At 38.3% G+C, this 15,524-nt stretch overlaps 1 protein-coding gene across 1 annotated transcript in view; it reads left to right on the top strand.

Moving 5' to 3' along the window:
• LOC109272909 (plasma membrane ascorbate-dependent reductase CYBRD1) overlaps positions 1–15,524 on the top strand; it is a 34,838-nt gene that overhangs the window by 15,091 nt on the left and 4,223 nt on the right. Inside the window, exons 2-3 of the mRNA XM_019459447.2 lie at positions 1,979–2,187; positions 15,304–15,458. Coding sequence (XP_019314992.1) covers positions 1,979–2,187; positions 15,304–15,458 — 364 coding nt within the window. The remainder of the gene's footprint in view (positions 1–1,978; positions 2,188–15,303; positions 15,459–15,524) is intronic.

The raw sequence follows: 15,524 nt of genomic DNA, 5'->3' as shown, positions 1-15,524 counted from the left end.
GAATGGAACCAAAGAATACGAAGATTGACATCTTTTGCTGTAGGCTTTAAAGAGGCTGAACCCACATCTGTCTTTGTAGGTTTATGCATTTGTGACTGAGAATGGACTAGATAATGCCATAAATTTCTATGATCCTATGAAGTTCTATATATTTGAATTATAAATGTCTGTAGTGGGAATATGCTTTTTTTTTTTTTTTTTCGTGCTGGAACTAAGCAATATACACTGCTGTTATAATGGAATCCACCTTCCAGAGGAAGTATTCTTCAGACTTTATCCACCTGTCATACATTTTCAGACCTCTAAAGTTTTCCTGACATGGACTGGAGGGGTGAGAATGAGGGTGGGTAGGGGCAGGATATTGTCTTCAGAACAAAAATTGCAGGCTGCTTAACGTGGCTATGTAATCTATTGCTTAAACCAGCACATTTAAAAAAATGCTATTCAAAAATGTTTTTGTTGAAGTTTAATCTATGTGCAGAAAAATGTACATATGGTGTGTAGCTTGGTGAAATCTTCCCTCCGTGAACACCTATGTAACCAGCATTCAGACTGAGAAACAGAACATTAGCAGAAAACTAGAAATCTCTTGCATGTTCCTTTTCAGTTACTATACCACTTCCTCACAAGGGCAACCATTATCCTGAGTTTTCTTATTGCAGAGATGAGTTTTGCCTGTTTTTATAGTTCGTATAAATTGTCTATAACTGTTTATGTCTGGTTTCTTGGCACCCACATTATAGGTTGATCCATATCATTGGGTGATGTTCTAGTTATAGATCATTCATTCTCTTTGCTGTATATTATTCCATGGTGTAAATATATCACAGTTTATTTATTCATTCTATTAATGATGGGCATTTGGGGAGTTTCTAGTTTGGGGCCACTACAAATAGTGATGCTAACAATATTCTAGTGCATGTCTTTTGGTGAACATATGTACATATTCCTTTGGGGCATATACCCAGGAGTAGAATTGCTGGATCATAAGTTATGCATAAGTTTAGCTTGAGTGAATACTGCTACTTTGCCACAGTGTTTGTTCCCATTTAAACTCCCATCAGCAGAACATGAGAGCTGTGATTGCTTTACATCCTCTGCAATACTTGGCATTTTTCATGTTTAGCCATTCAGATATGTGGTAGACATATTCTCATTTGATTTTAATTTGCATTTCTCTGTTGACTAGTGAAATTGACATCTTTCTTATGTTTATCTATATTTGGATATACCTTTTTGTAAAATATGTGGATATACTCTTTTGTTCGGTTAAATATTTGTGCATATATGTGTGTGTGTATATATATATATATATATATATATATATATATATATATATATATATTCCTTAGTCTGTCTTTTCTTATCAAACTATGACTATATGAAGAAACCAGGTCATAAGATTAATAATTTAGTTTTGGATGTGTTGAGTTTGAGATATTTGGAGGCATCTCTATAGAGATGTAAAGAAGCTGTTGGATTTTGTGGGTCTGGAGGTAAGAAGAAAGTTCTGGGCTTAAGGGGCTCCTGGGTGGCTCAGTTGGTTAAGCGTCTGACTCTTGATCTCAGCTCAGGTCTTGATCTCGGCGTTGTGAGTTCAAGCCCCATGTTGGCCTCCATGCTGGGCATGGAGCCTACTTTAAAAAGGTATGAACTGGAGGTGAGAATTTGGGAGTCCCTGCCATGTAGGTAGCATCTCAGTGAAGGAGTGAATGAGATCACCCACAGAGAGTGTAGAGGGAGGAAAAAGTCTTAGAATTGACCCTGAGAGCCACCAGAGTTTGTTCATAAGTCGGAAATAAAGAAGATGCCGACAAAAGAGCCCAAGAATGAACCCCTGAGAGGCAGGGAAGAGGGGAGAAGCAGAAGCCAGGTGAAAAGGGTTTCATGGAAGGGAGTGTTCAGCGCGTCAAACTGTTCAACTTGTGTTAATTAAAAACAACAATGCCACGTTCTGTCCCCTTTTGCTTCTTTCTAGCCATCATCGTATACAGACTGCCATGGACCTGGAAATGCAGCAAGCTCCTGATGAAATCCATCCATGCAGGTTTACACGCTGTTGCTGCCATTCTTGCAATTATCTCTCTGGTGGCTGTTTTTGATTTCCACAATGCCAAGAATATCCCCAACATGTACAGTCTACACAGCTGGGTCGGACTGACGGTCGTCATACTCTACATCTTACAGGTCAATGTCTCAGTGTATTTGTAAGCATGATATGAAAAGCAAAACAGTTCAGATACTGCAGATGTTTTCTACACATTCATATTTCTTGGAAATAATCTTCTCATTCCCTTTAGGCCCTATTCCATTTTGTTTCCATTGTAAGTATTCTTCCCTGAAGGGCCACCAGAACTGCAGAATTCAGTCTTTAAGCTTGAGCATGAGATTTAAAAAAAATTTTTTTTAATGTTTATTTATTTTTGGAAGAGAGAGAGAGAGAGAGAGAGCACGAGTGGGGGAGGAGCAGAGAGAGAGGGAGACACAGAATCCGAAACAGGCTCCAGGCTCTGAGCTGTCAGCACAGAGCCCAATGCGGGGCTCGAACTCACAAACTGTGAGATCATGACCTGAGCTGAAGCTGGACACTCAACCAACTGAGCTATCCAGGCACCCTAAGCATGAGATTTTAAATATAGACATATCTATGTAGGGAAATTACTGTCTCCATAACACCTAGACTGCCATTATCTGGACTTCAAGTTCCATGTGCTGAATAAACAAGCATAGGCAAGATTTCTTTCCCATATTCCTCTATCATTTTTCTTTTCTTTTTTGTTTTATAAAATTTTATTTTCATGTTTATTTACTTTTGAGAGAGAGTGTGCACACATGAGCAGAGGAGGGACAGAGAAAGAATTAGAGGATCCAAAGTGAGCTCCATGCTATCAGCACGGAGCCCAGTGCAGGGCTCGAACTCACAAACTGTGAGATCATGACCTGAGCAAAAGTTGGGCGCTTAACCAACTGAGCCACCCAGGCGCCCCTCCTTTTTTTTTTTTTTTAAGTTTATTTATTTATTTATTTACTTATTTATGAGAGTGAAAGAGAGAGAGGGAGAGGGGGTAGAGAGAGAAATGGAGAGAGAGAATCTCAAGCAGGCTCCACATTGTCAGCACAGAACCTGATGCCGGACTCATGACCTGAACCAAAATCAAGAGTCGGGTGCTTAACTGACTGAGCCACCCAGGTGCTCCTGTCATTTCTATTTCCTAACTTTATGAGTGAAGACATGAATTTTACTTCTTTGTTAGATTTTGAAGGCTCAGGGATTAGTTTAGTTTTCCCCTGTCTTTTCTTCACTTATTAAAAACACATACATTTGAGAGCAGTGTATATGAACAAAAGTTAATGGAGTGTGATAAGGATTTGGCTATTCTAGGACACTGAAGTAAAAGGTGAATTTCTAAAATCTTTTTGGTGGTAACCATTTTGTTGAAAAATCTTTGTGAACTACGGCAATTCACTTCCCTTCCTTAGGACAGTATATAGCCAGCTATCTAATTGGGATATCAATGTGAACTTCACTTTTCTGTGAATATAGGAGAAGTAAGAAACTGAAATGAATAAAAAATAGAAGAAATTATAAATGAAATGAAAAGCTGGTTCTTTAAAAAAAAATAAAATAAAAGAGATAAACCATTGCCAACCTGAGAAAAAACAAAATATACAACCTTCAGAATAAGAAAAAAATTAATCATAGATACAGATATTATTTTAAAATTAGGACAGATTGTTAAATTTTAATATATCATAATATACTTAAAAATCTTTAAGAAATAAGGATTCTTTCCTTGCCAAATATAGACTACCAGATTTGATCCAAGAGGAATTAGAAAACCTGAACAGGATTGGGGCACCTGGGTGGCTCAATCGGTTAAGCGCTCGACTTAGGCTCAGGTCATGATCTCAGGTTCCCGGTTTCGAGTCCCACGTTGGGCTCTGTTGCTGACAGCTCAGAGCCTGGAGCCTGCTTCAGATTCTGTGTCTCCCTCTATCTCTCTGCCCCTTTCCCGCTCACACTCTGTCTCTGTCCCTCTCTCAAAAATAAATAAACATAAAAAAAAAAAAAAAAAAAAACCTAAACAGGACAATAAAATATTAGATGAAATTGGTAAGATCTTTTGAAATCTATCTCTAAAAAAGGTACTGGTCCAGACTGTTTTGTATCTTTGACTTTCTAGGAATGGATACTTTAAACTTTTCTAGCACACTGGGAGAAAACAAACTCCTCTTAGATGTGGAGCGACTGTGTACTACATCTTGACATCTAAGATGGCGGCCCCGATGATAAACACCTTTACTAACATCCAACAGCAAACACCAGCTTACAGTGTGAAATATTGAAGACATTTCCATTATATTAATAAGACATTGGTGCTTGCTACCTTGGTCATTCAAATTTATTTTAGAGGTTTTAGCTACAAGATAATGAAAAAATCTGTATAAGTAATAGAGAATTTGTGACTTTTTTTCAGTTTGCAAAAACAAATACATAGAATGTATGTCTAGTAACCCAGAGATGGTTAGAGTAACGAGTATTTGGGAAGGTGCCTGGATCTAAGACAGCCATGCAGGGGCACCTGGGTGGCTCAGTCGGTTAAGCATCCAACTTCGGCTCAGGTCATGATCCGACAGTTTGTGGGTTCAAGCCCCACATCAGGCTCTGTGCTGACAGCTCGGAGCCTGGAGCCTGCTTTGGATTCTACGTCTCCCTCTTTCTCTGCCCCTCCCCCCCTCAAAAATAAATAAACATTTAAAAATACTAAAAAAAAAAGAAGATAGCCATGCATAATTCAATAACTTTTGCGTAAACTAGAAATAACCACTTAGAATAAGAAGTAGAATTCATTTATAATGTGAATATAAAATATGTAGGAATAAATTGAACAACGAAAGTATAAAATCTATATGTAGAATATGTAGAATACTATGAAATTTTATTGAAAAACAGAAAACATGGTATAATTAGATACCATGTTACTAAAAGAGAACAATTAATATAGAAATGTCTTTCCCTCTTCAACTATATTTATGTATAATATAATTCTCATTTTAAGCCCAATAGTAGTTTTAAACTTGCAGAGCAAATATCCAAGGATAATCAAACAAATGTTGAAAAAGAGGTGAAGGGAGACCTGCCTTCAAAACAAGCTATTAATACAAGAGTAAAGAAAATATAGTCATGGAAAGAACCAGAGAGGACAGAAACAGTCCAAGTAGTACACGATTTTTTTTTCTTCGGCACTTTGGTATTTCAATTTAGTGGAGAAAGAATGCTTATTTAATAAATGTTACCATCACAATTTGTTATCCATTTGGAAGAGACCAAACAAACAAGTGAAAGGACTCTGTATATAACACAAAGGAAAAAAGATTCCTAAAAACCCAATGAGAAGAGAAAAAGAAAATTAAGAAGCAAATAATCTATATAATCTGAAGTTGGGGAGTCCACAGGTTGACAAGAAATCCAGAAGTCATAAAGGAAAAAAAAAGACATATTTGATTATATAAAAAATTTTTTTTAAAGTATATGGAGGGGGGCACCTGGGTGGCTCAGTTAGTTAAGCGTCCAACTCTTGATTTCGGCTCAGGTAATGATCTCACTATTTGTGAGATCGAGCCCCACATCTGGCTCTGTGCTGACAGCGTGGAGCCTGCTTGGGATTCTCTCTCTCCCTCTGTCTCTGCCCCTCCCCTGCTCATGCTCTCTCTCTCTCTCTCAAAATAAATAAGCATTAAAAAAGAAAAAAAAATTTAATAAAAAATTATGTGGGGCAAAACATACCAAAGTCAACAGAAACTGCACAAAGGGATATGGGGATAGTCATGTCATATATTAAGGCTTAATGTGTTTAATATGTAATATAAAAAAACTCCTAAAAATTAATGACAAAAAGGCAACCTCACAGAAAAATAAACAGAAGATTTGAACAGGCAGGTCACAGAAGAAAAACTTAAATCACCAATCAACATATAAAATGTCCAACCTCACTAAGAAGTTAGGGAAATAGAAAATAAAACAACAATAAAATGTCATTTTCCCCCACAAGACTAACAGGACAACAGTGGTGATGTTCCTTGCTGCCAAGGGTGTGAGTGGTCAAAGGTGCTCTCCACTTTTGCTTTTCCACTAGTGACAGGAAAATGTGTTGTCACCAAATTTTAGGGAAGTAGTGTGTTAATATCTACTAAATTAAAAATATATATATATGCTTACCCTTTAACCTAGCAATCCCACATTTGGAGAGAGTAGAAATAAAATACTGTAATGTAAGGAACTCTAAAAAGGATTTTTTTTTTAATATTTATTTTTGAGAGAGAGGGAGTGAGAGAGGGAGAGAGCATGAGCAGGGGACGGGCAGAGAGAGAGGGAGACACACACTTCAAAGCAGGCTCCGGGCTCTGAGCTGTCAGCACAGAGCCCGACGCGGGGCTGGAACTATGAGATCTGTACCTGAGCTGAATTTGTATGTCCAACCAACTGAGCCAGCCAGGTGCCCCTAAAAAGGATTTTTAGCGCAACATTGTTTATTCAAGCAGGAAACCAGAAGCCACTAAATATCCATCAATAGGGAATGGTTAAATAATTTTTGGTAAATCCATGGTGGATATCACACAGCCATTACAAGGAATGTAGTCATGTCTACTGACCAAGAGTGAAATCATGATATATTCTTCAGTATAAAAAATAAAAAATACTGGAGAATAAGTAATATGTTTAGTAAAACGTCATTTAAAATAAAAAAGGAAAAAGAAAAAAAGCATGTATGTGTTTATGTGTAAAGAAAGGTGTGGGAGAATACACCAACCCACTGCCACATTGTGGGAGTGCGTGGGATTGGTTTGGGGGCTTATTAAATTTTTAAATGTGTCTTGTTTGACTTGCTTGAACCTGTGGCTCTTTTGTTTCAAATACAAGTAAATCTTATGTTATATACAAAGCATATATACATAATTTTTAAAACCAAACAAGCAGACAGGTGTCCCCTCACCACAAATTGTGAATACTCACGTTGTGCTTGGTGCCAGTGGTTGTTCAGGAACAAGGTGAACAGTTTCTTATCAGGAAAAGTTGACGACATTCCAACTTTATTCCTTTGCTGCATAAAAGCTATTTTCAAGTTACTTGCATTGCTTCTCCATACAAGTGACAGAACAGATCACCCAGATGTGCTCAGGGAGAAATTAAGTGAAAGCACATTTCCTTTCCCAGTGGAAAGAAATGAATTCTAGGCTTTTGGTAGGAGCTAAGCTCCCTACTTATGATTTACAAAGATTCCTGCCTCCGTATTCTTAGTTGCAAAAATTCATGAGCCACAAAAATATGCTTTGACAGAGACATACTTATGTCAGATTTCTTAAGTTAAAAGTAAAAAAGGGAGGGGTGCCTGGGTGGCTCAGTCTACTGACTCTTCCTTTCAGCTCAGGTCATGATCCCAAAGGTTGTGGGATCGAGCCCGAGTCAGGCTCCGAGCAGAGCGCGGAGCCTGCTTAAGATTGTCTCTCTCTACCTCTGCCCCTCTCTCACGCTCGTGCTCTCTCTCTAACGTAAAATAAAATAAAATAAAATTTTTTTAAAGTAAAAAGGGGAAGCAGTTTCTCTTTCTGAATCAAGACGAATTCTAGATCCTTGTTGCTGCCGCTTGTGGTTGGAGAACAGGAAGTTTCCACTTTCCTGGAGCGGATGCAGGCGCTGGCTTGCTGCTGGCTTATGCGGTCACGACTGCCTGCACTTCAGTCTCCAAGTTTAACTGCGTGCAGACCATTCACCCGAGTTTGTGAAGTCAGTTTGTGCTCCCCTCCCCTTCAAAGAACAATTCAAGAAGCAATCCTACCAATGTGTGAAGAGCGTGGGAGAGAATGTCAGGTTCATATCTTCTTACCTTACCACTGTTGGGGTTTGGCTTAGCTCCTTTGTTTAAAGTCAGGATTTACCTGCCAAGGGAAGCTAGTGTCCGGGTGCGTTCAGTAAATAGAGTAAGGAGGGAAGGACGGAGGTAAGCAACAAAGAATACAACCAAAAAAGGCTGAAAGGTCTTCTTTCTTCCTCATGTTTACCTATGGGTTGTAAAGCATTTCAAGTATAGAATTCTTTTCTGCTTGTGAAATCTAGCCTCTGGGGCATTTAAAAAAAATAACAAACTATCTGGGGCTCAAAGTGTGCTCTTCACGAGGCTGTTTTCTCTGTATGTCTGACTTCTGCTTCCCTCATTCTGTTGTCAGGACAGGATTGCTGAGAACCTTGAGCCTACCCCTAAAAGTAGAGAGCCCACCTTTCCTGAGTCCATAGATTAAACTCAGTAAAAATGTGTTTGGGTCCACTTGTGTCTTAGGTGTTCTCTTGAAGAGGCACTTTTACAGGGGGTTGGACCCACCCGGATCACCTACTCCCCTCCCACCCCTCCCCACCCCCCAAACCCCAGCCCTGAAAACAGAATGACAGCAATGATTCCCCTGCAAAGCAGAGATCCTTTATTTACTCTTTTGAATTGGAAATTAAGCTGAAATTTCTTTGTGACATTCTTCCACCAAATTTTGCTGACACATATTTTCTTGTTCTTTCATTTCATCTCTCTGAGGTATTCCTTCTCTCTGCTTCCGAGGCATCCTCTTAGAGTAGTTCTCAAAATCTAGTCCAGAGAACTCTGAAGCGGGGAGTGGGGAGTGGTAACCCTCAGGTGGTTCTTTCTGTTCAAAGCTCTTTTCATAATACTAAGATGGTATTTATCTTTGTGTCAGTTTCTCAAAAGTGTTACATGGCCTTTTCCAGAGACTACATTATATGTGATATCACATAAGCCTGAATGTGGAGACAAATAGAGGAATCCAATTATCTACTACTGAATCAGAACTTAAAGTGATTTGCAAATATGTAAAACATGCCACTTGGCATGTTTTTTGTTTCACATAATATAGTTATTTTTCGTAAGACATGCTATTTATGTAAATATGTACTGAATTTATTATCATCGTTAAATGAATAAATATTTTTAGAAGTTTCAGCTTTAATTTCTAATATGGTAAATATCAATAGATGTATAATATAATAAAAGCTCTTTGGGGTTCTCAATATTGTATGTATTTAGAAGTAATGAATCATGATAAAATTAACTCTTAGGATTCCACTATCCAATCTAATTTAGAAAACATAGAACCCCCACCCACTTCTACTTCAATCCCATATCTGTCTAACTACCCCAACTTCTAATGGTAACCATTCTCTGGAAGTTTTTCTGCCATTCCCTGTTTTTCTTTACAATTTTTCTACATACTGTGAATCCCCAAACAATATGTTGTTTAGTTTTGCTTTTTTAATAAATTTTGAAAAACACAGTATCATAATATAAGTATTCTATTGCAACTTTTTTTCATTCTACTGATTCAACTATCTTGATTCCTTAGCTATAGTTTATTCATTTTTACTTTTGTATTCCATTGTTTAAATATACCATGAATTTATTTATCCAATCTCTTGCTATTAGACATTTGGGCTATTTTTAGTTTTCTGCTATAAACAATACTATATTGAACATTCATATACATATCTCCTGGCCCTCATATGCAAAGATTACTCTGGGCGTATACTTAGGAGTGGAATTATACTCAGACGAAAGAAGAAATGCCAAACTGTTTTCCAAATTGGTTGATCCCAGTGTGTTCCTGCCAGCAGCATGTAAGAGTACCCATAAGGCACATCCTTGCCAACATGCATCGTCTTCAAACTTTTAATTATTGCCAAACTAGTGGGTATAAAATGATGTCTTCTTGTGGTTTTAATGTTTATTTCACTGATCACTCATGTTTCCTTTCTAAGAAAGAGAAATATCTTTTGTCCACTTGAAAAATGAGGGTTTTTTTTTCTTTTCCTTGAAGATTTGTAGGAGTTCTGTGTCAGATTCCTTTTCATTTATATGTATTGCTTATATCTTCCAGTTTGAAGCTTAAATTTTCTCTTTTGTTAGTATTTGTTGATAAACAGAAATTCTTCATTTTAATGAAACAAATTAATCATCTTTCCCTTTAAGGCTATTATTTTTTATTTCGTTTTGGAAACTTGTTTGAAAATCTTTCCCTCCCCTGAGGGCCAAACAAACTATATTCTTAGGTTCTGCCTCGGAACTGTTGGATCAGAAACTCTGGGTGAGGGGCCCAGAAATATGTGCTCACAGGCCTTCCAGGTGGTTCAGAAGCATGTGGTTTGAGATCAGTTAACCTAGGAGAAAAGCTTTTCTTCTGTAATCTGTTAATGTAGTCAGTTACATCAGTAGATTTTTCTAATATTAAACTTAGGTGAATTAAAAACATTTTAAATTGTCTCAAGATTCTCTTTTGCTCTCTGAAATATTCGAATTCTTACCTTTCATTGTTTTACTTGTGTGCTAACTAGGCTTCTCAGAAAGGTCATTTCACAGCTTCGTGACTTTTGTTTAGCAGGAGGAAATCTGATCCCTGGCTACCTTCTTGCTCAGATCCAGAGAGCAAGTAGTGTTTAAGAACACAGGACATGCAATCAGGGAGACCTCAATTTGAATCAGGTTCATCCATTTGTAGCTCGTGACCTTAAGATAAATTATTGAACTTTTCTGAACTTAGTTTGCTCACCTGTAAATTAAGGCTTTTGATACATCCTTCACAACATCATGCTCAAAGCCAAATAATGCATGGAAATGCTCAGCCTAGGGCTTAGTGTACTAGAATTACACAAGTCAGCCATTGTATAAGTCTTATGGAAGGCTCCTTTATGACCTATAGATGGAATTTTTTATTTCTATTCTAGATCGTAGGCACCTTTATGGTTGAGAGCATACATTTTATGTCAATGAAATTTTGTTCATTAATCCATCCATTTATTCAACAGAGCCAAATGCCCATTGTGTATGAGATTCCTTGCCAGGCTGTGGGGGATGCATTGTTCCATAAGAAAAGCATGGGTCCAAAGAGACATGCTCTCTGCCCTCATGTAGTTTACAAGACAGGTCTTTGAGTATTTGGTAGACAAGGTGGGTATGGAACATTCTGGGAGAGCTCTCATATGGTATGGGGGGTAAAGGAAGTCAGACCAAAACCTGAACTCATGAGGTTGGTGGTGAAAGGGGAGAGAGTATTCTAGGTGAATAGAAGAGTAGGTGGGTGCAGTTTTCTTTGTTTCAGAAGCAAGAAGGAGGTCAGGCATCCTGGAGTGGAGTATGGAAGATGAATTGGAGGTTGGGCAGAAGTAAATATAGATAGACTAGCTGCAAGGTGTTTACAGAGGTTCAGATGAGAAACGATGGTGGCCTGGAGGTGTAGCAGTAGCAGTGAGCAAAATGGATGGTTTCTAAAGATATTTCAAAGGTGGAATTAATGAGATTTGGAAAGTTAACCGTAAAAGGATGAGAGTCGCTTGCAAGCATGAGCAAGTGGGGGGATGAGAAAGGGAACATTAGAGGAGGAAGAGAGGGTTTGAGGAGTGTCAGGTGCTATAAGAAGCAAGGAGAATATGGTCTGAAAACCGTCCTTTGGATTTAGTGACCTGGAAGTTACTGATGACACTAGAGAGCCCTTTTCTTAAAGGGGAGAATCCAGATTTCAGTGGATTGAGGAAGGAGTGGAAGGTAAGAAAATAGTTCAGTCAAGAGGTTTGGGTAAGGGAAGGAGAGGGTGGTAACTGGACAGGGATAGGAGTCAAGGCGGGTGTTTGGTTGAGGGTTTTTTGTTTCTTTGCTTCTTTTCATTGTGAGAAGCTTGGGCATGTTAAAATGCTCCCAGGGTCGCACCAGTAGAGAAGGAGAGGCTGTGAATAGTGGAGTGAATCTATAGCTATGCCTTCAGGGAGCAGGTTGCAGGGCGCAGCTGGGAGCTCGAACACCAACTCTATTGTAATTGAAGAAAGGAAGGAATTGTTGGCTTGGCTTTTTTGGTTTGTTTGAAGTTCAGCAGCAGAAAAGTGAAGCTCTGTTTTTCCCATGAGATGGTACTAAAATCATCTGCTAATAGTGAGGAGGCACACAGGACAGCCACTAGTTTGAGGAAGAGAGAACATGGAGGACCAGTTGATAAATCAGACAATAGTAGAAGGATTGTTGAGCAGTGTTGAAGTGCTCATAACTGTGAGCATCATAACCATGAATTTATAGTGCCGCTGGTCTCCTTGGCTGTGTGACTTAACTCTAGTAGCACCTAGCAGACCAGAGGTAGTCCTGAAGATGGCTGAGCCAGTGTTGGAATGTTGCCAGGTAGATTTGATGCAAGACAGTGCAGCAAGGAGATTTATTGACAGAGGAATTTAGTGTTCATTTGTGTGTCCTCTCTCTCTATAAAAAAACTGTGGACATATTCTAGTTGGTGCTGATTAGATGTTTTAATCCCTGGAAGAAACATGCTTTTACACTTGAAGAATGCAACTTGGAAATGACCTAATACAGAGCTTCTCAAAGTGTGGCCTCTAGAACAGCATCATTAGCATCACCAGGGAAATCAGAAATATGGATTCTTAGGTTCTATTCCAGACCTACTGAATCAGAAATTCGAGGGATGGGGCCCAGCAATATGTACTTTAAATGAAGGAATGATTGAGTATAGGAAATAGCAGGAAAATGAAGAGGATTTCCATGTATTAATCTGTAAATCACTTGATTGCTCATTAAATCCATCTCTATAGTTAAAAAAAGAAAAAGGAAATCATACCTAATACAAAAGCTAGATAGGCAGATATTTCCTGGTTTCATTAATGGTTTGCAAATAAAAGCTTTTGTTGGGTCTTGAAGTTCACACATATCTTTTTTTAAAAACTCTTGTTTCATAAAAGGAGATAAGACTGGCATAGTAAAATACATTTGTTAGTGAGCAAATAATAATAATAATTAAGTGAGAAAGTCCAGATACTTAACACAGGAACTGTAAAAGTAAAATTTTATTGTTTATTTCCAGTTATAAAAGTAATATACATTAATTTTAACATTTATAAAAATGTTAAAAAACATTTAACATTTAACATTTCTGTATTTATAAAATACAGAAAAAAGAAAAAAACAAAAACCATTGGTAATGCCATAATCTAGAGGTATCATTACACTTTGGCTTACTTCCTTTGGGCTTTAATTGTGCCTATGAACATTTAAGGGAAGTTCAATTGCCTGGGGTCCTCTAAGCAAATTTCTGGCACCCCAACTACTTAGCTCATTGAGCCCTACGGGATTACAAGAGGCACACATGATAAATCCTGAAAGAAATGAGAGAAAACAGAGTATCAGGAATGAAGTCAAGAGAGCAGAAATATGGGAAATGCATATTTCTATGGGCAAGTCACAGAAAAGATGTGGTATGAGTACATAGAAGTATATATGTGCTAAATCCTTGATGGCCATTTACCTGAGCCCTGTTTCCATATAGAAATCACAATCTGTACATCGGGATGCTTGCCCTTTGATACTAATAGAATCACTAAACTTCACTGAAGGAGAATTAGCAACATTCTCAACCACCAAAGGGGACCCTCTGAACCATTTCTCATATATCCAGGCATTTGTGGCATTAGGTGGACAGTAAAATATGCAAACTAGCCTATTGAATGCATTTTTTTTTAATTAACTTCCATTCATTACCATTTCCCAGAAACTGATTCTAAATATATTTTAGGGTCTCAGACCCATTCTGCCTTCAGTCTTCTGGTGTCCCCCATTAGTCCTTTGATCCCATTCAGGAAAGATGAACAGTGATGTTGTGTTTCTCCCTATTCTCCCTTCTTCTCATCGTTGTTTTGTTGGGGGGGGGGGGGGCGCGGGACGGGGAGGGTAGATCCAAAGTAGGTACCTGGAAAAAATGCCCTTTAAATTCAGTAGCTCAGCAGTCACTAAGAAATCTTTATTCTCTTGAGGAGAAGAGAATAGGTAAGGGGTAGGAGGTGTGGGGCCACAAAACAAATGGAAAGTGTCACTAGACTTCAATTACTTAGGAATCTTGCTATCCTCTGCAGAGAAGCATCCCACTAGGGATTTAATTATCAAAGAAACGGCAATAACCTCTCTGTTTTTCCTCATAAAACAAAATTGTAAACTTCTTAACATGTAACTTTTTTTTTAAGTTTATTTATTTATTTTGAGAGAGAGAGAGAGAGAGAGAGAGAGAGCAGGACAGGAGCAGAGAGAGAGGGAGAGAGAATCCCAAGCAGGCTCTATGCTGTCAGTACAGAGCCCGATGTGGGGCTCGAACTCGTGAACCATGAGATCATGACCTGAGCTGAAATCAAGAGTTGGACACTTAACTGACTGAGCCACCCAGGTGCCCCTCAGTGCTCACTTTTGTGTAGGCTTTAGGTAACTGGATTCAGGTTTATCTAGAATCTTGTACATATAAGACTAGAGTCACTGTCAGCGCAGAGCCCTATGTGGGGCTCAAACTCACGAACCACAAGAACCTGGCCAAAGTCAGATGCTTTACCAACTGAGCCACCCAGGCACCCTAACACACAATGTTTTTGATTGAACTGTCTAAATGTGTCCTATCATATATGGTTTTAGGGACTTGAAAATCTTTTATTTCCTTTTCTACTTGGCAACCTTAAGGAAATAGATAAAAACAAACAAGAAGTTCACTGAAGCTTTGTTAATGATCGAAAAAAACTAGAAACAGGAACATCCATAGATAGAAAACTGAGTAAATTATGTTACATCCTTAAAATAGAACATTAGCCATTAAAAAGAATAAACCAGATGCACGTATGTTGATATGAAAAGATCTCCAAGATATATTATTAAAAATTTTTAAATGTTTATTTATTTTTGAGACAGAGCACATGCAGGGGAGGGGCAGAGAGAGAGAGATAGGGAGACAGAATCGAGGCAGGCTCCAGGCTCTGAGCTGTCAGCACAGAGCCCAATGCAGGGCTTGAATTCACAAACTGTGAGATCATGACCTGAGCTGAAGTCGGACGCTTAACCGACTGAGCCACCCAAGTGCCCCATCTCCAAGATATATTATTAAGGGAAAAAAAGCAATATGCAGATGCAGAACAAATACGTATAGTAAGATACCATTTATACTTTAAAAATTCTCTTTCTCTCTCTCCACACACACACACACACACACACACACACACACATGCTTGCATAGGCATACAAATTTTCTGGAAGGATACTTGAGAAAGTGATAATAGGTGTTGCCTTTGAGTAGTGGAACTGGAGTGGGGGAAATTTTCATCTTATGCCCTTGGTTCTGTATGAAGGTTTTCTCATTTTGCGTACAATTGCTTTTATAATAATACTTTTAAAATTGGTTGACTCTTAAAATTAAATGATAACCTTTGTACTTGTTGATGTTTAGCTTCTCCTAGGTGTTTTCATCTTTCTGCTTCCTTGGGCTCCACTTTCTCTCCGAGCACTTGTCATGCCCATACATGTTTACTCCGGACTGCTCATCTTTGGAACAGTGATCGCAGCGGTACTTATGGGAGTGACTGAGAAATTGTTCTTTGCCCTGTAAGTTATATAGTTTTCCTAATTGTAATATTTAAGCTATAAAATGTTAAATACTTACCCATTGGG

Source organism: Panthera pardus, unplaced genomic scaffold (assembly GCF_024362965.1).
Source record: "Panthera pardus isolate Hobbes unplaced genomic scaffold, ASM2436296v1 HiC_scaffold_10, whole genome shotgun sequence".
Classification (NCBI taxonomy): Eukaryota; Metazoa; Chordata; class Mammalia; order Carnivora; family Felidae; genus Panthera; species Panthera pardus.
Note: the sequence above shows the minus strand (reverse complement) of the source record. Positions and strands in the feature narration are given on the sequence as shown.